The following is a 23,402-nucleotide window of genomic DNA, read 5'->3' as shown; positions in this document are numbered from 1 at the left end:
CGACAAACGTTCCCCAATCACTTTAATTACATTTGTAACAGTTGATTTGGCAACTTTTAGCGATTTTGCCAACTTTGCGTGCGAGTAGCTCGGATTTTCGCGATGCGCGAGCAAAATTTTGATACGCTGCTCTTCTTGCTTGGACGGCATTTTGACAACTGAAGAGTGAATTCCAAAATCAAAATTGGAGCAACATTCTACACACACACACCTTCAAAATGAGGGGTGTTCAGGTTTTTTAAATGCAAAATTGAAAGAAATACGTCAAGTTGATATTGACCAAATTTTGACCGTATCACCCTTTACTACAAAATTAACAGTGAAAATTTCATGAAATTTCAATGTTTTACTGTGGTCATTTTTTTTTTGGTTTCACCCAGGGGCTCACCACAAAACCGATAAAAACATTAGTCAGGTCAGGCAGCTTATTGTGGAAGTCAAAACGAACCATTTTTTGTATGAACGCTTGTATGAAAAAGTCTGTTGTTTTCACGTCCAAAATGAAACCCCAAGGCTTTTTTAATTCTTTTCTCATGATTTATTTATTTACGCTCTTTTCTTATGTACATCTGGAAAGCTCGCCAGAAAAATCGACGAAAAAGCTTGCGTGTCTGTCAACTCGCTGTCAACTAGCAGAATCCATCTCCCGTTTCTGTCCGAGGGCTTCCGTGCGCAAAAGTCAAACCCCGACGGACAAAAGTTTTTCATTCCTCGACCGGATCGCGGAGTGTTAGGTAATTTTTTCGTCGCTGGCGCGGGTGCTTGAAAAAAAGTGAATAGAAAAATCTTCCAGCTAAGAAGGCTGAAGATCACCGTGGTTGACTAAAATCACCCCCCGAATCGATTGCATTACGAACGGATTGTGATAATCCGTAAAAATGGTGCATTATGCCCGACTGTTAAACGTGCAGGTAAGTGGCAGAATCATGGATGTCCGCTCCCGTCATTTTGTTCCGGCGTAATAGCAAAAACGGGTACAAGGTCCCCCCTCCCCCTGGACGATGATGGACGTCGAAGCGCGTGATAAGACGGTTTGCGATAAGAATGATGCTGTGATGTAATCGAAATCGATGGCGTTGCAAAAATTCCAGCTGAAAATAACCCTCGAGAAAAGTTCTGGCATATTGGTTAGATAACACTCTTGGTGCAAATGTCGAATCTTCTTATTTTCATTTCGACGTCGTCGTCGTTTGTCGGCATTTGCATCTTACAGTGTATCGGTGTGTGTATGTGTGTACTGTGTTCGTTCCGTTTGCCCCCCCAGGGGATCCACTTGCCACCTCACCCCACCTAGGATGCATTCGTGTTCAGGCCGGTGTATTATACTTTTCAGTAGGAACGTGTGTCGTGATGCTTAGGATGTGTTGGTTGATCGAGTTCTTATTTTTATCGGGTGTACCTACTTGAACCCTCTCGAACCCGAGTGGATGGATCCGCTGCCGACCGGTGTTTTGATGTTTACTTGCGATTTGTTTCTTCGTAGATTGAAGAATAGTTAGGTCAAGATTTCAATCCGACTTAGATTTCAATGGGTTCGTGGCAAAACCATGAAACCTTATCAATATTTTGATGATCGTATTTGTTGTGATTGGAAGATTCGTGTTGACATAGGTACTACCCGTGAAATACAACTATTTATGGTTACATATAACCAAGATTTGATTAGCATTAATGTGTGGCATGTGAGCGCGAAAGTGTTAATCATTTTAAAATGGATGTTCTGTAAAGGTATATAAATAGAACAGTTTTGTGGTGAGATCGGTCTATCAAGTTTTGTGATCATTGAAACATCTTGCCTGTTCATGATTATCGTATTTGTTTTAGTTTAAGTTCCAACCTCGGGGTCGGGTATCAAAATAGGATCTGTTTGGAGACTGCCCAGAAACCACGTAGTTTTCGAGAGTTTATACAACTGTTGATTAGATCCTCATCATAAAGTCTTGTGGGTTAAGACATTTCATCCATATTGATAGGTAGGATAGGATTAAGGAAACAATTGATTATCTGAGCTCTTAATGCAATTCTAATAATAAAATTATCTTCTGGTTGTCTGTATTTCTCTAAAAAAAAAAAAATCCTGAATATACCGAGCAAACCCGAGCAATGTTATTGTTGATTTTCTAGTACATTAAAATATATTGTTAAATTTTTGTATCCAAGAAAACACGAATTTCAGATTCTCAACAAAACAATGCTTAAACAATAAAAAATACTGTTCTGAAACCAAATCATGCTGAAGGTTATGTTAGCTACATTAGGTCCTAAGTAACATTGCCAGATTCTCTTCGTCGACTTTCTCTTTCTGCCTCCACGGCCATGTAAAGACATTTCCAGGCATCTTCAGCACATAGAACGATGAAAGAAGCTTTTATCTAGCATCTAATACGACAGCACATTTAGAACCTAATGCAATGTTTAGCTTGAAATTTCTTCGGGAAATATCGTTTTTTTACTGTTAAGATACTTACAGTGTCTACTACCATAAAAAAAACCTGGAAATACCTAGAAACTCGGGAATTCTCAGGGAATTCTATTGACAAATGCAATTACGCCTTTTTGAAATAGTGGTACTGAATTCTTAAAAATTAGAATAGAATATATAGAAGTACGCTAAGGAACCTTCTCGAGCAGAAAATACAACTTTTTCTTTCTCGGTATTCACTTTTACTCTTTGAACATAACAATTCTGTAGTGGATTATCTTCAGTAACAACATTAATTCTGAAACATGAATTGTTTTTTTTTTTGTGGTTCTGAATCATGAATAATTTCTACAGATTTTAAACTTAGACACATTTTTGGAACCTCCGTTAGCCCTTGACCATGCTGCAGTTGGCTGGGTTCGATTTCCGGTGCGGTCTAGGAATGTTTCGGGTTGGAAAATTTCCCAACTTTCCCGGGCATAGAATATGATTGTACTTGTACACAATTATAATACTGATGTAAAAATGGTACAGGCATCGAAAGCTATAATAACTGTGGAAGTGGAACTAGAAGTTAAGAGAAGCTAATATGCGAAAAGCAATAAGCTTACACTGCGAAGAAACCCTGCAACTAATAAAATCAGATGAATTTTCAAGAATCTGTTTGTTGAGCATTTCCAAGGAACTCTAGGAATGATTTCAAGGTAATTCAGCGGAGAATGGTTAGGAAAAGTTGAAGTGAAATCTGAGGATTCTTTTCAAGTGAGTTCTGTTGTACTTCAGATAAAAAGTAAGGTGTAACGTAAAGTGAATTCCATGGTACTTCTGACTATAATCCCAAGGGAATCCCGAGTAGGATTCAAAGGAAATTTTCAATATAATTCTGACAAGGATTCAAAGGTAATTGCAAAGAAAATTTCGAGATTGTTCTGGGTAGGGAACTTCAGGGCTGGTAGCAGGTCACTTTTTAGTTACTAAAAAAACCAAAAAGTCACTAAAGCCACTATTTCCCTAAAAATAGTCACATATTTGTTAAAAAATTGAAAATTTTATCCAGGGTGACCAGTGAACCGCAAAACTTTAGAACATCAGGAAAACTATTGGGAAATGCCTTTAATTTCGATAAAAAAAATCGGAGAAAATATACCTCCTTTCCCAGAAAATAAATTGTAAACCTTGGAAACTTTCCAAAGGTATTTGTCTGTGATAGATTTTCACAAGTCTTAAGATGATTAAGAACTTTAAAAAATCCAAAGTAAATTTTAGGAGAATTTTATAGGATTCTAGGGATGACACCAAGATATTTCAGAGAAGATTGCCAAAGTACAGGCTACGGAAGTCTCATGTAAAATTAAGTGCTCTGAGGACCGATTTCTTCACCTCCGCTTAAATCTTAAACCAGGTTCACCTATTTAGTTATACCTGAGTGCGTTTAACAAGAGTTCTATGAAGATTGGATGAGTATTGTCGTTCAAATTCTAATAAGAATTCAAAATTAGTTCCGAAATTCCAAAAGATTTCTAAAGAGTTCGATATAAATTCCGAGAATTTCAATAAAATCGAATTTTGAAGGTTCAATCTCAAAGGAATTCTGAGAAGAGTTTCAAAGTTATTTTGTGATGGATTTTTGTTTTGAGCATTCTGAAGAAATACTATGGAAATTCTAAGGAGAATACGAATTGAATTTCTAATTGAATGCGGGGGAGAAGTCCAAGATTATTCTAAGCAGAAATCAAATAAATTTAAAATGGATTTATGGAAGGAGCCTTCAGGGAGTTCCTAGCAGAATCAATAAAAAATCGAAAATGATCTACTCTAACTAATCGTATGTTATTACTTTATGCGTGAATTTAACGATTTGCATAGTCGGAGATGCTTAACGTCAAATATCCGACTTAAAGTGGAAATTTTATACGATAGATGAGGAGATTAAGTTATAGAGTTGATAGTTCCGTTGTAGTAGGGGAAACGCTCCTATAGTTGCGTTAGAAGCGTTAAGTTCCTATAGTTGAGTCATGGGGACTCAATACACAACTATAGGAATCTAATGCGTCTAACGTACCGCAACTATAGGAGCGTTTACCCTACAGCAGTGTGAAAATTGTATATACAAAGTAGAAAGCGAACAATTTTGAGGATGGTACGAATCGGGTAGTTGTTTCCGTCCGAAGGCGACTTGAGTGTGAAATAATCGATAGAACTGTTTCCGCACATCGGAGGTACATTAGCAAATCGGCGATCATCCCTTTTGCCTTCCCTCATTAACGGATGAGCTTGGTAAAGGAGATGCCCTACCCGATTCGTACCTTCGTCAAAATTGTCCTTTGTTTGCTATCTACTTTCTAAATACAAATTTCACACTGCCTTACTATAACGGAACTATCAGCTCTTTACTTTCATCTTCTCATCTGTCGTATAAAATGTCCACTTTAATTTTGACATTTGATGTTAAGTATTTCCAACTACGAAAATAATCTATTTCCAAGAATTTTGTTGATTGTTCTGCAAAGAATTTCAAGAATGCTTATTTGCCTCTAAGTTTAAGAGAAGGGAAATTATTCTAAAAAAGTTCTTAGCGAATTATCAAAGTTATCTACCTAGATATACCGAAATTTTGAAGATTTCGAACGCAGAATCAAATTCAAGATCATAAAAAAATGGGAATTACTATTTGCTAGTTATCAAAACTAAATTATTCAAATCACTTGAAATGCTTTTCACAATAGATTTCGTTGTGAAATTCGATTAAATTGAAGGAATTTATGAAATTTAATTTTGGAGTTCAATAACATAAAAAGTTTATTTCAATATTAAACCGTAGTTAAATTTGTAAGGCTGTGAACCATTTGCCGAGTTAAATTTAACTCGTGGTTAAAAGTGACATTTCGAAAGTGATTCTCTATGTTCGAACATCCCTGTGCTGTCGATCGACCGGTTTTCGAGAAGAACTCAGCCACGGTTGTCAAAATTTAACTTCTTGTCTGTCAGAAATAACCATGCTCGGATAGCAGAGTTAATCGATAACTTTCCAACTGTCAAATTTTAATTAAAATTAAAAAAAAAAAACCACCAAATGGTTGAGAGCCTAAGTTACCATATAAATGGTTACTTATTTAGTATTTACAAGTAACTATTTGGTCACTATTTCCGTAATTTTAGTCACTAAACTCACTACTATTATATAGCATTAGCACTACCAGCCCTGGGATTTGTAAGGAGAACTCCATGGCACTTGTGAGTAGAATTCCAAGAAAAGAAGGAGAATCCAATGGAAATTTTGGAAATAATTCAAGGAAAATTTTGAAGTTGATTTCAAAGAAATCCTAAGAAGTATTCCAAAGGAATTCTAAGGAAAGCTTCAAGGACATTTCCTACAATGTTTAGAGGTAAATTCCTGTAATAATTGAAAAATCAAAGAATTTCTAGGTATTTGTAGAGTGATTCAAAGAGTCTTCTGGCACATATTTACTGCCATGCCGATAACCTTCGAGTACTGCAATCATTGGCAACAGCGCAGAACGGATTCTGATGGACTATCATGAATAAAATAATTGATTTTCGTTTCGTGACGGGGGATTTCAGAAAATCCCAGTGTGGCTTCCCAACAATATCAAAGGGGACTTCGCACAACCCCAGGGAAGAATCCGAACAATCCCAGAAACGAATTCAGTCAATATTGAGGAGGATTCATGACAGTCCAGGGGAGATTCCAAACAATCCCAGAAGAGATTCCGGACAGTAACAGGAAGGATTCCAGTCAATCCAACGGGGGATTCCAAGCAATCCCCGTATAAAAAAATTGGTGTAATGGTTCTGGAAGTTTCTGAAGAGAGTTTACCCTAACTTTAACTTTTCTTGCTAAATATTCTCAAAAATTTATATCTGTGTGCATGCTTGTAAATAAAGTTTAGCTAAACACGGTACACCGTAATCATTAATAATTATTACTAATTATGAGTTTCCTAATTTTTCCGGCATGTAATGCATCCTCTTTGACCGGTTTTATGAGATTAAGTATTAATTTTCATGAGCTAAACATAATTTTCTGAAAATATTTGGCCAAATTCCAACTCCCTTGGTCTTGAAATCGCACCACCTAGTATTTCCAATTCGGGAAATTTACCAGAATTATCATTTTCCGATTTCCAGTAAAATAGTTTGACTTGCCGGGAAACAGTTTTGTTTAGTACAAAAACCACACTAAACATGTTTTTTTTTTAATGACCAAACGACCCAGGATTTATATGGGAAAAATAGAAAAACCTATCCAGAGAAACCAGTAGACACTTCTAGGGGACGTTGAAGAAAACTGTCGGGAACAGTCAAAAGCAAATTTGCAGAAGAACTTCGAAAATACTTCCCGTGGAAATTGGAAGACGCTTCCAGGGGATGCCAAAAGGACTGAAGAAACTTCGAGGTGAAGTCGGAAGTATCTTCCGGGGGATGTCAGAAAAATTTTTCGGAGTGAAATAAGTAAAATACAAATCCGGTGAAGTAGAAATACATCACCGTAAGGAAAGCTGGAAGAAACTTACGGACAAAGTTGGAAAAATGTTTGAAGAAAATTGATAGATAGTTCCGGAGAAAGTTTGACAAATTTTTGATGCGATGTCAGAAAAGCTTCATGGTGGAGAACCTTCCAAACTAAACCGGTAGACGCTTCTGAGACAATCTATGAGAAATTCCCGGGTGAAGTTGGAAGAGAATTCCAAGAAAACATGAAAGAAATTTCATGCAGATTAAGGCACAAAACTTCCAGAAAATGTCGGAAAATCCTGGCGAGGTTCAAATTTCAATAAATAACTATCGAAAATTATATCTGGTCACTGGATAAAAATATTACCCGAATCCCGGGAGTTCCCGGGAAGAGTATTCAGCTATTTCCCGATTTCCGGGTAGCCAGAAATGTCTGGGAAATGAAAACACTAACTCCACCATATCACCAGAAACATCTAAGACATTGAACTTTTTCCTGGCCTGGAAAAGACACATCTAACTTGGATCTTTTAATAAACGAAAACTTAATCTTGAAATCAAAATATTCTGCCAGACGGTGATAGTTTGAACATCATTTGATGGAAAATATTAAACTACATTGTTTATTTTTGAGTAAATATGAGTAACTCAAATTTACTCACTGCAAACATATTAACTCTGAGTATAGATGTCTTGTCTTCAAAACCATAATATGTATCGAGCTAAAAACTAATGCAAATTGATTTTTCAAAGTAACTTGAAAGATTAATGATTTGTTTTGAATAAATTAGGGGACTCATAGAGTTGATGTATACATTCAACTTTAAAAAAAAAAACACTTGCTGTAGTTGGTTATGTTTTTAAAAACGAGAACGACCCGAATTTGAATTTAGTTAACTCATAATCGCCAAAAGTGCAGGAACTCAGCGATGAGTAAATTTGCCTCATGTTTTCCTGTGGAAAACCTCAAAAACTATGCCGGATTTTCCTAATTCTTATATGTAAATTGCACTTCGCAATTTCGACTGCCATTTTCTCAATGCCTACTTTTCCCATATGGGACTGATATGCGATTATATGCAGTGTATCTCTTATTAACTGTGATTAACACCATTGGGGTACAGCCAATACGGCAACAATAAACAATACAATAAAAAAAATTGTAATTCTTCTGTCAATTTAGTTCGGGAATTTGTTCTAACTCTCTGCAACCTATCAAGCCGAGGGGCGACCCGGCGTAGTGGTCAACATCCATACCTCTCACGCCAAAGTCACGAGTTCAAATCTCACCCCCGGACAAGTCACAAATGACCCAAGAGTGTTAAAGTGACTATAATGAAAAAAAAAAACCTATTCAAGCCATTATAGGGTTAACTACCCCATTCCCGGCCTATTAAGCACAACTCGGACTTAGTTTGTCTTAATCTAGCGTAGTTTAGCACTAAACGGAATGTTATACGCCTTTTTAATAGAAACTAAGCGATCGCTGCAACCTCTGGTGGTGAATAATAGAACATCAAAAAGAGTGTTGTGAGCAGAAATGTTTACCGTGAGACATACGAAGCGGAACACTTTTTCACTATTCCTGATAGATTGATTCATCTCAGATGATCCAAAACCTGATCTACAGTTGAAATATTAAATTCTTTGGGGGGATCCTTCAGGAATATTTTTGTTGTGAAAAATGGAAAATTATGATCTTCCGGATTTCTTGTGTGTGACTAGTTGAGATGCAAATCAGTTCAGATCTGTAGAAAATCGTTAAATAAGGCAATTACCGATGGAAATTTGCAAAATTTTCAATGACAAATTCTTTAATTTGCGTGTGTAAAATTTTTATTCTGATGTAAACAAACGGTTTGGTTGACGTTTCCTCTCAAACTCGCCTGGCGCACTCTACGTTGGTGGTGCATTAAAAAGGTCTATTGTTACAGATGGTTTCCAAATTTATTTCCCTTTCCATATGTACCGTTAGTTCTGTTAAAGGGCCGCGAAATATGTGATTATTGTTGAAAAAGCAAAACTGCTTCTGGCGGCCAGACAGAATGCCGATAAATCACTGTCATTTAATATTTTTGAAATAAATGTATTTTCTTTCGTACAAGAAATCATATTACAATTTTACATTAGAACTGTTTTTCTCTAAAATTTAATAACGTAAAGATAGTCCAAATGGCTAGGGAAGTCGAGAAATTTTCCAACCTAAAAAAAAAGGTTAAGTACGCCCCCATTTCTGTTTCACAACTCAGTTGCTATATTCGCTGAATTGTGCATTTACCTTTTATAATTTCAATACACCTCAATCAAGTTATTCAATTTCTTACTGAGATAAATTTGCATAATCGCTACCGTATTCCATCGTAAATAAACCTGTACGATAACGATCTGTAAGTTATTTATTGTCGATCCAGTTACCGTATATAATTTCGCCAGCTACCAGATAATTACCAAGCGACGCCTCCCCTTCTTTCACCAACACAATTTCCCCTGCATCATAGACACTGAATGTCGACCGATGAAGGTCACTCGGCCGGCTTCGATCACCCTCTCCGAGCGATGCTTTATTTTTATCGCACCTCTTCTCGATCGTCGTCAATATCACGTGCTTCTTGCTGCGCATCATCCATCATCGATCTTTTATTATTTTCGATATTTCATTATCTCATGCTCTCTTTCTCTCTCTCCCGGAAGCAGGCCAAGCGTGCAGCCCTGTACGCCGTTGAGACGCAGCAGCGTCACTTCCACGCGTCGTGTGCTGCCGCGGCCAAGGTCGCACTGTCCCGCTTCGATCAGGATGTGTACCTGCCGTACGAGAAGCTCCAGAAGAACCTCGAGATCGTCAAGAAGCGGCTGGGCCGTCCGTTGACCCTCAGCGAGAAGATCCTGTACGGCCATTTGGATGATCCCGTCAACCAGGACATCCAGCGTGGCGTGTCCTACCTGCGACTGCGCCCGGATCGTGTGGCCATGCAGGATGCCACCGCCCAGATGGCCATGTTGCAGTTCATTTCCTCCGGACTGCCGAGGGTTGCCGTCCCGTCGACGATCCACTGTGATCACTTGATCGAGGCCCAGGTTGGTGGTGAGCAGGATTTGGCCCGCGCCAAGGATCTGAACAAAGAGGTGTACAAGTTCTTATCCTCTGCTGGTGCCAAGTATGGAGTTGGTTTCTGGAAACCAGGATCGGGTATCATCCATCAAATTATCCTGGAGAACTACGGTTTCCCAGGTCTGCTGATGATTGGTACCGACTCGCACACCCCGAACGGAGGTGGTCTGGGAGGTCTGTGCATTGGTGTTGGCGGTGCTGATGCCGTCGATGTCATGGCCAACATTCCGTGGGAACTGAAGTGCCCGAATGTCATTGGTGTCCATTTGACTGGAAAGATCAGCGGATGGACTTCGCCGAAGGACATTATCCTGAAGGTTGCCGACATCCTCACCGTCAAGGGTGGTACCGGTGCCATTGTTGAGTACTACGGCAAGGGCGTTGATTCGATTTCCTGCACGGGTATGGCAACCATCTGTAACATGGGTGCTGAAATCGGTGCCACAACATCGACCTTCCCTTTCAATCAACGTATGGCTGATTACCTTGGAGCAACTGGCCGCGCTGCCATTGCTGGCGAAGCAAAGAAATATCAACAATCCGTACTTACTGCTGACTCGGGTGCGAAATACGACCAGGTGATCGAAATCAATCTGGACACTCTGGAACCACATGTCAACGGTCCATTCACTCCGGATCTTGCTCACCCGATCAGCAAGCTGGGTGCCAATTCCAAGAAGAACGGTTACCCAATGGACATCCGTGTCGGCCTGATTGGATCGTGTACCAACTCGTCTTACGAAGATATGGGCCGTTGCGCTTCGATCGCCAAGAACGCCATGAAGCATGGTATCAAGTCGAAGATCCCGTTCAACGTTACCCCCGGATCGGAACAGATCCGTGCCACCATCGAGCGCGATGGAATCGCTAAGACGTTCAAGGAATTCGGAGGCACCGTGCTGGCCAACGCTTGCGGCCCATGCATTGGACAGTGGGACCGTAAGGACGTGAAGAAGGGCGACAAGAACACCATCGTAACCTCGTACAACCGTAACTTCACCGGACGTAACGATGCCAACCCCGCAACGCACTGCTTCGTCACTAGGTAAGTGTGTGGCGTGCTTCTTTTGTGATTTTGAAAATAGTGGGAATATTGACCGGTATATTCGATTTATTTTTACAGTCCCGAACTGGTGACGGCCCTGTCGATTGCTGGCCGATTGGACTTCAACCCTCTGACCGACCAACTGACCGGTGCCGATGGCAAGAAGTTCAAGCTGGACTCGCCGTTCGGTGATGAGCTGCCCCAGAAGGGATTCGACCCTGGCATGGACACCTACGAGGCCCCACCAGCGGTAAGTCCAAGGGATGTGAGGGATGGAGAGAGGGGCGCGAGTCCACGTGACGTTTTGTGTAGCGAGCTAGTAGGTAGTCGTACGTACTGGGGCTTATCTTATCAGCACTTCTTGACATGCTTAGATTAGACTTTGCCGTGAGGGGGGATTTGGTAGCCGCCTGCACTGAGCGGCGAGTATTGATTGAAAGTAGGTGATGTTTGAAGGAACGGCTTTCAACGTGAAACGGAGGAAAAAAAATCATCTCAATAGTCTCTATTTTTTGCATTATTCTGGAATTGAAATTTATTTATTGATCTTCAACAAACATCTTTCGTTTGATAATGTCTTAGCCACATTTTAAAGAATTTGTGACATCATATTTTTACCTTCGTAAATTTGGAAGATTTCGTGGATTAGCTTAAGTTTTAAGCTTCCGGGACTACCATTCAGAACACCTTCGAGACCTCACTAAATTTCAAAGATTCCGAAATGTAGTCAAAATTTGATTTCATATTAGACTTATCGACATTTTTGAGCTTCGAAACTTTTGCCAGATTTGGTAAATCCAATGGACAGCCAGGGAAAACAGCCAAACGGGTCAAAACAATGTTACTAAGCAAACTGACTTAACACCGATCATGTTTGAAGCCTATCAGCCTTGTTCTTAAGATTCTGCGATTTCGACATGCTGACTTGACGTGAGGCTTCAGTTTTTTAAAGATCCCGGCACTGAGATTTTTTTATCTCCCAGGATTGGAGTCCGGATTTGGCAGTGGCGTTTCCTTAACCTCAATCTACCAACTCTCAATATATAAATAATTATCAAAATATTGCTTGCAATGGATTGATATCGAGTAAACTAGAAGATTAAGAGTATTGTTCAACCGATTCGAGTATGAATATGGCATTAAATCTGGGCTTAAAGGTTGGTGCACAGGTCAAAAGTAAGGTTACGGGACGCCACTGGAATTTAGGATTCAAACAAAATCTGATTTTTTTTTTCAGATTCTGAAGTTTAGCCAAATTAATTTTATTAGTTAAATTTGTATGGGTTTGAAGCTTTGAAAATTTGCAATGTTTCGGGATTCGGTGCAATTTTTATTAACTGGGAAGCCAAGTTTAAAGTTTCTTTGGGTTTTTTAAAGATTCCAACACATAGGTACACAAGCTTTCACAAGATTGTGAGACTGCGGGGCGACCCCGGCGTAGTGGTTAGCATCCATACCTCTCACGCCAAAGTCACGGGTTCAAATCTCACCCCGGACAAGTCACGAATGACCCAAGAGCGTTAAAGTGACTATAATAATAATAATAATAATAATAATAATAATAATAATAATAATAATAGATTTATGAGACTGTCAAATAAAAAAATCAGGGTGACAGAGAACCGGGGCCGCCGATTTTTTCCGAGGCATAAAATCTCTGATCATGCTTTCCTTCGGAAGGGAAGAAAAGTCGTTGGCCCAAGTTTGAAAGATTCCGGAATTTAGACCATCTTTCATGCTTCTATAATTTGAGCATGTCAGGGTTTTTCTTAGACCTATAAAATAAAAATTGTGAAATTTGGATAAGGATTATTAATTTAAGAACTTCCCCTAGTTTTCCGGTATTTATGGTATCACGGATTTGTTATGCATCAAACATTGTTTCGCCTTCCTTTGATTGATGTTTGTTCTCCTAAATTTGATCAATTTGATGATAAAATGTGAATTTATTCGGCCTAAAGACCCATTCGGCTAAACAGCGTCTGGCTCAGTCTTCGTACATCCATCACTAGTAGTTAGTAAGTAATACCGGAAATTATTCGTTGCATGCGTTTTCCGGGCGCTTTTGTATGGATTTCTTAGTTTATAAAAAAATCAAAACTTATTTAGAGAAAAAGAAAAAATGTAGGTCAAATCTGATTAACCAAGTTGCCAAGTGGTGGTGTTTATATTTCTTGTTTACACTGACTTGATAGTTTCCGACAGTCGTTGTGATGTGTTGTGATCGGTGTGTTTTCCTACAATGTTATGCTCTTCCCCTTTTACAGGACGGTTCCAATGTCAAGGTTGATGTCGATCCCAAGAGCCAGCGTCTGCAGCTGCTGGAACCCTTCGATGTGTGGAATGGCAAGGATCTGGTCGATATGACTGTGCTGATCAAGGTTAAGGGCAAGTGTACCACCGATCACATTTCTGCCGCTGGCCCATGGCTCAAGTACCGTGGCCATCTGGACAACATTTCCAACAACATGTTCATTGGGTATGCGGCATCGAGTAAACCGTAATCAAGCTGAAGTTTTTCACTGAAATTTCCTTTTCATACCACAGTGCCACCAACATGGAGAACAACGAGATGAACAAGATCAAGAACCAGGTCAACGGTGAATGGGCTGGAGTTCCGGACGTTGCCCGTTTCTACAAGGCCAAGGGAATCCACTGGGTGGCCGTCGGTGACGAGAACTACGGTGAGGGTTCGTCTCGCGAACATGCCGCTCTGGAACCACGCCATCTGGGAGGCCGTGCTATCATCACCAAGTCCTTCGCTCGTATTCACGAAACCAACTTGAAGAAGCAGGGTCTCCTGCCACTGACCTTCGCCAATCCAGCTGATTACGATAAGGTAACCTAAACTCAAATAAACATTTTCCCTTCCAATCAAACATGAACTATTCTCTACCAACCCCTCCACCCAGGTTCAACCCACCTCCAAGATCTCGCTGCTCGGCCTGGAGAAACTAGCCCCAGGCAAGCAGGTTGATTGCGAAATCAAGACCGACGGCAAGGTAGACAAGATCAAGCTGAACCACTCGTTCAACGAGCAGCAAATCTCCTGGTTCAAGGCTGGCAGTGCGCTGAACCGCATGAAGCAGATCGCAGCGGCCAAGAACTAAAAGAATACCGCTTCCCGACCGCCACCTGTCATCCACTCACCAGAAACGATATTCGCAATGGTTGGAACGAACGAACGATTCCCGCACTTCAGAATCGTCTGATACACCTCATACCACTCTCAAGACTACAAAGAAACTAAGCTCAGTGCGGAGATCGTGGATGAGAGTGTGCCATCGAAGCTTAGGTTAATACAAAAAAACACAAAGTATCTACTTAAGGAATAACCCTCCCATCAAAATACTAGAAGTCAACCTTTGATTAGGGTGCTAGTGTGAGGATTTTTGTTTTTAATTTGTACATAGATAATAACTGCACCGAGGAATGCAAACCAGCACGTCCTAATACTTAACCGAGCATGTAGAAATGTTTCGGAAGAAACAACAAATTTAGATGTCTTAATATATTGTTTGAAGCAAAATATTCATCATTTACGAAATACTTATATTTAAACTACACATATTAGGATTCCAAATTTATCAGTCATCAAGTAGAAACCCAGTTATTATTTCAGTGTCCTGTACGTTGGTTAGGCGAAACAATTTAGGATTTTGTTTATCTGTGTTTAGTCTGCGACAATAAATTTAAATAAAAACGATATTACTACAAAAATTAAAATTACAATGTTGCTTCTAATTTTTATTTTTCGAAAACCTCAATCTGCTCGTCTGACTCCACTTTGTAATCCACCCAGTTACTTTTATGGTCGTAGTGGTCATGTGTCGATTCTGTATTTAAATTGATGTATCTGTGATTTCCAGGGAGAGCAGTCGTTCGATTCCTTGCCGCAAGCAGGACGTCGTGATCTTCTACCAAAACGCCGGTGGAATGAATTCTGATGTTGAAGAGTACCTCCTAGCTGTATCGGATCGTTGCTACGATATTATTGTCTTGGGCGAAACGTGGCTCGATTATCGAACGCTTTCCAGTCAAGTCTTCGGTCCTGACTACGAGGTCTTTCGTTGCGATCGGAATCCTAACAACAGCCGTAAATCTACTGGTGGAGGTGTCCTTGTAGTTGTCCGTAGCAGGTTGGAGGCAAAGGCCATCGAGAACGATTCATGGAACTATGTGGAGCAGGTTTGAACAGCCATCAATCTGCGTGATCGCACACTATTTCTATGCGCTCTGTACATTCCACCTGATCGAGTCCGCGACAATGAGCTTATCGATACTCACTGTCGGTCAGTTTTCACAGTTGTCGAAAGTGCCACTCCAGTTGATGAGATATCCATTTTTGGTGACTTCAATCTGCCAGGCGTTTCGCGGAGTCCATCTCATAGCGGATTCCTGTGCCCAGATCCTGGATAGCTCTACATTTCACGCAGGAGCTATTAGCCTTCCATGTGCAATAACTAAGCTAGTTCCACATCACCCTCCTCTAATTGTCACTGTTGAGGACAAACTCGTGCGTGATTTCGACGACTATCCTGCTACGGTTTCTTATGACTTCCGTAAAGCTGACCACCGTAGCATCATAGATGTATTGTCTCTAGCATGGTATGGGAGAACATCCTTGATCCAGATGACGTTGAGGCTGCAGCGCAAACCTTTTCACATGTCTTGGCATATGTCATTGACAGACACGTCCCGAAAAGAACTCACCACAAAGTCTCACCCTCCCTGGCAGACGAGAGAGCTACGTAGGTTGAAGTCAATCAACAGAGCATCATTGAGAAGATTTACGAAGTATCGCACGTTTCCTCTGAAACTACATTATGTGAGGCTGAATCACATGTACCAGCGAGTCAGTCGTGAATGCTTTGCAAGTTTCCAACGAGGCATCCAGCGCAAACTTAAGCTACACCCGAAATCCTTTTGGAACTACGTGATCTAGCAATGCGGGGAATCCGGCCTCCCATCGTCTATGGAATTCAACGAAGAAGTTGCTGCCACCGTTCAGGATATATGCCACCTTTTTTTTCCGAAAATATTGCCAGTGTATTCACTAATGAGATACTAACTGACGACCATATTAACCTGATTTCTAAGGCCGCGACTCTGCTCAAGTCATCCTTCAATCCTGGACCTGATGGAGTTCCATCTGTATTTTTGAAGAGACATATTGCTAGCTTGTTAATTCCGCTTCTTCGTCTGTTCCGAATGTCTCTCTCAGGTGGCATATTTCCATCTTTCTGGAAATTTGCGCACATGTTTCCCGTCCACGAAAAAGGAAGGAAACGAGCTGTGGATAACTATCGAGGAATTACATCGTTAAGTGTCGTTTCGAAGCTATTCGAGCTAGTGATTATGGAACCGTTGCTGTCCCATTGCAAGCAGTATTTGAGTGCTGATCAACATGGGTTTACTGTCGGCCGCTCTACAACCACCAATCTGCTGTGTCTCACATCGTATATAACCGAAAGCATGTCGGATCGGGCTCAAACGGACGTTATTTATTCTGACCTATCCGCAGCATTCGACAAGTTGAACCATGCTATTGCGATTGCTAAACTCGGCAGGCTCGGTGTATGCAGTAATCTTCTGAGTTGGTTTCGATCATATCTTACCGGTCGGCAACTAAAGGTTGCCATAGGAGATTGCAGATCAGCTAGCTTCTTCGCCACATCAGGTATACCTCAGGGGAGCCACATGGGACCGTTAATTTTAATACTTTACTTCAACGACGTGCATCTGGTCATCGAAGCTCCTCGGTTATCATATGCAGATGACCTCAAAATCTTCCTACGAATCTGCTCCATTGCTGACTGTCACTTTCTTCAACGTCAACTGAATGTATTCGCTAGTTGATGCAGGCTAAACAGAATGGTAGTGAACCCAGCCAAATGCTTCGCTATTACGTTCTCACGGAAACAACAACCGATAATATTTACCTAGCTATGACCTGCTTGGCTCGACAATCGAACGCGTGAATCAGGTGAAAGACATGGGTGTGATCTTGGATTCGCAGCTTTCATTCAAGCAACACATTGCATATGTTGTTGATAAGGCGTCAAGAACTTTACCCAAGTAACAATTTCCAGTTGAAGAAACGCTTTCGTTTTGATTTTGTTCAGCTGCATGTTGAATAATAATTGCACAATGTGTTCACCACAACTTTTATAAAACCCTTGTTTACACTGGTTTGGAGAACCTATACAACTGCAACACAAAGGTGTTGTCTAACGTATTCAGTAAAACGTTTACCCAAAATCAATTTCTTGTTGAAGAAACGCTTCCATTGTGATTTTATTCAACTGCATGCTGAATAATAACTGTACAATTTGTTTATTACAACTTCTGTAAAACTCTTGTTTACACTGGTTTGGAGAACCTGTTCAACTACAGCATTATATGTATACACGGTATAGGAGTAGAAGCAACTTTTATACAACGTATATAGATACATATTTAAACTCAAGCTTTATTATTTTGGTGAAAGCTCTCATTCAACGTTTGTAGACACTTCTTGACAGCTGCTTTGAAATTTAGTAGAGAGTAAACCTGAGAGGCGTTTGTTGCACTCTTTTATGACTCCTAAATAATCATTGTACAGCAAGCGGTGAAAAGCGTTTATAGCACTTTTTAATGACTCCTTAATAACCGTTGTGTAAGTACTCACAATATTCACAGATTAAAATTAGTTTAACAATTGTCGTGGTACGCCAAAATAATTGCTTGTACAGTTTTTATTAATTTAATTTATTTGTGCACATTGAAAAAATATGTAATTATGCATCTGTTTAATCTTTGATTGATATTCTTTCAATTAATCTCTCTAATCATTAATGATTATTAATGATATTGAGAGAATTTATCTAGAAATGTTATCGTTGATTATATGATATATTTCTTAAATTAATGTTTGCATTTATTAATATAACACCTATATATAATTTACCTCTACTCCACCGAGGGTTTCTCGAAGCAAGATTCGAACTCATGATCCCGGATTGCCAGCCGTTTCTGTTTCCATCTGCTCTATTCTTGAATACATATTTTGATCATATGAGAGAAGTATATGAAGCCATCTTGAGTGACTTCTTTTGCAGTCGAATAATCATTGCCTTATGGTCATATAAACGTGCCTATCACTTGTGCTATTTTTAGCAACAAAATTGTGGTTGGTAGTTGGTCGAACGTAAACAATCATTTAAGAGTGCTCCAAGCAGCTTTTGAAGCTTCTAACCAAAAAGGCAATACAACTACATTCTTGTTCAACTCTGGAAGCTATTATTCAACGTTAGATCAACTCAGGTGTTGTATAAGAGCTCCCAATGGTTTGTTTTGATGCGTTTATTCCACGTTCTATATAGCTCTTGTCAATCGGTTTGACTAAGGTGCTATAAAAATTATCGTAGGCCTTATAAAGCATATATTAAACCAAACGTAAACAATCATTTAAGAGTGCTCCAACAGCTTTTAAAACTTTTAATCAAATGGCAATACAACTACATTCTTGTTCAACTCTGGAAGCTATTATTCAACGTTTGATCAACTCAGGTGATTTATAAGAGCTCTCAATTGTTTGTTGGGTAGGGTTCATTTTTGGGATAGCTAAAAACTTCACTGAAATCTACTGTCTAAAATCTCTCTATTGTTCGCTTGTTCGATCGACGCTTGAGTATTGTTCACCGGTTTGGAACCCAAACTACAACAACGGTGCCGAGAGAATTGAATCTGTTCAACGTCGCTTTCTTCGTTTTGCGTTGCGTATATTGCCTTGGAATGATCCGTTTCGATTACCCAGTTACGAAAGCCGTTGTCAACTTATCGACCTAGAACTTCTCCGGACTAGAAGAGACACAAGCAGAGCCCTAACCGTGGCCGATATCCTGCAAGGAAGGACAGATTGTTAGGCTATCCTGAGGCAAATTGACCTGAATGTGAAACCCCGACCGCTTCGTAATAACCTTATGCTAAGACTGCCTCTACGTCGCACAAATTATGGAGCGTACTACAGAGAACATTTAACAGAGTTGCATCTGTTTTCGACTTTCATCTCTCCCATGATGCGCTTCGTCGAAAGTTTTCTTCTGTTTTTCGCCGGCAGGAGTAACTGACTATAAGATATATGTTTTTTTTATGTTATGACCATGCTTGACCCAACAAACATTGCAAGCGTAATAAGATGCCTCTTCAGCTTAAACATAGCTTATTCAGCCCTTAATCAGCACAAATTGTTTGTTGGGGAATGTATTTTTTTTACCATTGATAAGGTTAACATCATTGGGGCTCGGTCCTGACTACGAGGTCTTTCTAGAAGTGGCCAATTTATACAAATTTGGAAACTTTGAAAAAGTTAATAGAACGGGACCTTCTGTAAAGATTGGACTTGGATTAGTTTAACGAATTATGTAGACGTTCAAAACTGTTGTATAGATTTTTTTTTAAAGTTCAGAAATCTTAGTAAAAGTTAAACGAATTTAGCTGTAATTAAAAAAAAACTGCGAAAAACTTCATAGAAGAGCAAGGAATGTTGTAAAAGATCAGGGAACTTCGCATAAGTACGGTCAACTTTATAGAAACTCAGCATACTTTGTAAGAGTTCATGAAGTTTTGTAGATGCTCAATGAATATTGTAGAATTTCAGTAACCTTCTAAGAACTTCAGGGTTTTTTCTCGGGTTTTTTGGAACTTACTGCTGGAACGAGGCATTCAACACCCTCCGTGCTAATTATCTCAGATCCAGAAGATGCGAACGGATACAGGAGCGTACACTCAAAAAATTTATCACATATCTAATGGATGGAATCCATGTGATTTTCACATAGCTTTCCCACAGACAAACAGGCATAACTCTTAGAAGAAAATTCTTCAAAAAATATCGTCAAGCTTATTTTGCATGTGCACTAACACCATCTATCATCCACGTTCCCAAGCATTGATGTGCAACCAGAGCATCCCTCGTTCATGCCACTTTTTCACCCAGTTGCTTTTCACTCGTTCTGTCAACGCTTCAGCTGTGTTGAATAAAAACAAAACAGATGGAAGTCAGTGATGTCGGTTCTACGAAATTTTCCGTAGATCTATAGAATTGATCGAATTCTGCAGAAACACGGATCCGTAGGAAAAATTTACAGAAGCTAAAACTTTTTTTTTTAGGGGATTGTTTTGTTTGTTTAGTGTGCTTTTTCTTTTGCTGGAAACAAGTTTTTAAACGAGGTAATGCATCACTAAGTATTGCCCTTTCTACCACCGCTCATCACTTTAATGTGTGTACAGCAAAAAAAAAAATATAATATGTATCAAGCAATAAAATTCATGGTGAAGTATTGAACATCAATAACTGGTAAAAGGGGTAAAATTTGATAGAATATTACAGTCATCAACATGTTTTGTTCTCGAATTTTGTGTTTATAGTACAGCGTAATATTAGGAATGGAATGACTAATCTGCAGCACTTTTGATGTAATATTCAACAACTTTTTTTTTCTGTATTCGTCAGATTTGGTATGTGTCTCCAGTGGGATGCCTTGACCACTTATCATTTTCAAGAGCTGACATCTACTAACTAGACGTTAAAAAAGAACTGGCATCACTGATAAGTTCGAAATGTGGTGGCTTGCTCAATGCTTCAGTGGCGCCACCATGACAAATGCAAGCACATTCCCAACTAAAACATTATTTGTGATGAATGTCATTGTGAGTGTTATGTCTGTTTGTCTGTGGCTTTCCTGTGATCACATAGGAGCAAATCCCACCAAAAAATCACATAAATATTATGAGGTCCATGACATTCATATGAAAAATCATATAAAATTAATGTGATCGTATAAATTTTATGTGAAATTCAGATGAATTTCATTAATTTTGATTATGGATGAAAATCATGTGCGTTTCCAATGGAAGCTACATGAAAACTATATTGGGTGTAGTGTAGTATCGGCCTGAGACGCCTGAGACGCTAAAACTAAAGCCCTACAGTAAAAGTATCGACGTCTGTCAAAAGTTGTTCCAATCGAACCGTCAAAATGCACCGTTTTCCTCGATTGGAACAGCTTTTTTTCAGTTTTGTGGTGACAGCCGTCCATACTTTTACTGCAGGGCTTTATCTAACACGGGTGATAAAGCAGGGCAAGGGGCAACACACATACACACATACAACGTAAGAGTTGATTTTGAAATTTGTATAACTAAACCCAGATAGCCCAGAGACGATAAGAGACGCGCGAAGAGAATAAAAGTAAATCTGGTTGCACGGTCAGCTAATTTCTTTCTCTGGAAGGTTTGGCAACCTGCCATTTTGTGTTTACCTCTAGTGACTTTTAATTTGAGCGACTGTCATCTGCTTCAGCATCACGATAAAATTAATACCTTTTTAACCGTATCGGTAGTATCGCTATTCAATGGAAGGCAACTCTGAGTGAAACCAAATATACCACATTGGAGGGTTCATTCTACAGAGCGTTGCACAATATTTCGTGAGAATATAACGAGAATACAGCTGGTGAATAACAATAATATTCCCTGTCCAATTTCACTTTTCATACGCAAACTTAATTATAATTATTTAAAGCTCGGTGTATAATGAGGCACGCCAAGAGTGAATCCAAGTCTACCAATTGAACTGTCAAACTGGCTACCTATCGTAAACAAAGTAAACAAACATTACGATGCTATGAAAGGTCCACGAAAAGTATTGCAATAAAATAAAAAAAATATAATTGAATAAATGATCATAAACACGCAGTGAGCATTAAATTGTCATGGGATACGTTTGGTAATGATCAGTAATGAGAATTTCTAATATTTTTTGATGAGATAAATTGACAAAATCACTAAAATAATGATTCACTACAGCCGCTTTTTTTTCTCGCTAGAAGTCATTTGAAGTTGATGTAGAAGTCCTTTGTTGCCAAGTGAAAAGAAAGGTAATCTTTCGAAAACCGTGATGCGCGGTCAACTGTTTTTCTCTTGGTGTGACTCATTATACACCGACTCTAATAAAGACAATCAACCTCAACAATTAAATTCAACGCCAATCTCAATACTTGAACCACGTTTGACGGTTCGATTGGAACTTTTGGCTTCAGTCTTCGCGTGTCTCTTATTTAACATCGTCTCTGAGTTAAGGCCGGCGCACAATGCATACGGTTTCGGGATTTTTGACAGATAATGCATGGGCTAACTGTCAAAAAACCTGAAAGCGCATCCATTGTGCGCCGGCCTTTAGCCAATATATATTTTTTTGTATTTAAAAACACCGTTGTGATGGCGTCGGTAGGATTGGTACTCAGTAATTAATCAGCTAATTTGCGTCAAAATCGTTCGAATTAACGGTGGTCTACGCGAGTCGTAACTTCATCGTTATAAAGCGAATTAATCTTTGGATTCCGACACTTTTGGTTCCATCATTTTGTGATAAAAGATAATAAGTTTTGGCACAACATTCAACGCGTTTATTACATTTACATTAAAACTACTTTTCTAATCAGGTTACATTTTAGATTCTTTGGTTTAACCTCCATGATGTCCATGTCCACCATTACTTCCGTGGCCTCCGTGTCCGTGTCCGTATCCATTGCCATGTCCTCCATGACCACCGTGACTACCTTGATTACCATGTCCACCGTAATTGCCATGTCCACCATATCCACCTTGTCCTCCGTGTCCACCGTGACCACCTTGATTACCATGTCCACCGTAATTGCCATGTCCACCATATCCACCTTGTCCTCCGTGTCCACCATGTCCACCATATCCACCTTGTCCTCCATGTCCACCATGTCCTCCATATCCCCCTTGTCCTCCGTGTCCCCCATATCCTCCATATCCACTTTGTCCTCCGTATCCACCGTATCCACCGTATCCTCCGTAACCTCCATAGCCAGGTGCACCCAGACCTCCTTGGCCTACTCCTAGCAATGCTCCCAACAGACCCTGTCGCTTAACTCGATCCACAGCAGGTCCATCTTCGATCATCTGCGGTTCACTTTCCTCCGCCGGCAAAGCCTTACCCAATGCCAGTAAGGCACTGAAGACCAGCGCTCCACAAATTAATATCTTCATGTTTCACAAATGCAAACCAACTCTTCCGCACCGTGTCAATTGTACTTCGAAACTGATCCTTTCTAGCAGGCGCCAGCCAGTTTATATATACACGAACCATTCGAAAAGTATGCGTCACATTTGTTATGTTTTCAAAGTTGTAGAAACCCACCTTCGACGTACGATCGCATCCCAACCTTTCGCACAGAGGTGAGCTGCGACCGGTTGGCAGCCCATCAACCGTTAACCAAAAATCGGATGCCTGTTACATAAAGATAAAAGTTGTTTTTGCCGGCATAATAAGAAATGAC

General features: G+C 39.8%; 2 protein-coding genes across 4 annotated transcripts; one reads left to right on the top strand and one right to left on the bottom strand.

The window, feature by feature from the left end:
- The first annotated feature begins 708 nt into the window (after window positions 1-708).
- LOC135700885 (probable aconitate hydratase, mitochondrial) lies at window positions 709-14,778 on the top strand. 2 transcript variants are annotated; one of them, XM_065221544.1, is made up of 6 exons: window positions 709-911; window positions 9,593-11,052; window positions 11,131-11,302; window positions 13,320-13,531; window positions 13,600-13,891; window positions 13,965-14,778. In XM_065221544.1, the coding sequence occupies exons 1-6, from the start codon at window positions 879-881 to the stop codon at window positions 14,160-14,162; spliced, it is 2,367 nt and encodes a 788-aa protein (XP_065077616.1). In that variant the 5' UTR covers window positions 709-878; the 3' UTR covers window positions 14,163-14,778. The 2 variants fall into 2 exon arrangements, with proteins under 2 accessions (XP_065077616.1, XP_065077615.1); XM_065221543.1 differs by having other exon boundaries at window positions 9,590-11,052.
- Window positions 14,779-22,479: 7,701 nt separating this feature from the next.
- On the bottom strand, window positions 22,480-23,167 carry LOC135700909 (uncharacterized). 2 transcript variants are annotated; one of them, XM_065221580.1, is made up of 2 exons: window positions 22,900-23,167; window positions 22,480-22,818 (listed from the first exon to the last, which is right to left on the bottom strand). In XM_065221580.1, exons 1-2 carry the CDS (start codon window positions 23,110-23,112, stop codon window positions 22,561-22,563), a joined length of 471 nt encoding a protein of 156 aa, XP_065077652.1. In that variant the 5' UTR covers window positions 23,113-23,167; the 3' UTR covers window positions 22,480-22,560. The 2 variants fall into 2 exon arrangements, with proteins under 2 accessions (XP_065077652.1, XP_065077651.1); XM_065221579.1 differs by having other exon boundaries at window positions 22,480-23,167.
- Between the last annotated feature and the right edge of the window lie 235 nt (window positions 23,168-23,402).

The sequence above is a fragment of the Ochlerotatus camptorhynchus genome, unplaced genomic scaffold, assembly GCF_037179485.1.
Source record: "Ochlerotatus camptorhynchus isolate MF236.1 unplaced genomic scaffold, CSIRO-AGI_Acam_v1.1 ptg000144l, whole genome shotgun sequence".
In the NCBI taxonomy this organism is placed as follows: domain Eukaryota; kingdom Metazoa; phylum Arthropoda; class Insecta; order Diptera; family Culicidae; genus Ochlerotatus; species Ochlerotatus camptorhynchus.
The sequence above is the reverse complement of the archived record's forward strand: the minus strand, read 5'-3'. Positions and strand labels throughout refer to the sequence as shown.

Coding starts and splice junctions, on each gene's coding strand:
- LOC135700885 (XM_065221543.1), top strand. CDS start 879: ATGGTGCATTATGCCCGACTGTTAAACGTGCAG. Junction 11,303..13,319: donor CCTACGAGGCCCCACCAGCG/GTAAGTCCAAGG, acceptor CCCCTTTTACAG/GACGGTTCCAATGTCAAGGT. Junction 13,892..13,964: donor ATCCAGCTGATTACGATAAG/GTAACCTAAACT, acceptor CCCTCCACCCAG/GTTCAACCCACCTCCAAGAT.
- LOC135700909 (XM_065221579.1), bottom strand. CDS start 23,112: ATGAAGATATTAATTTGTGGAGCGCTGGTCTTCAGTGCCTTACTGGCA.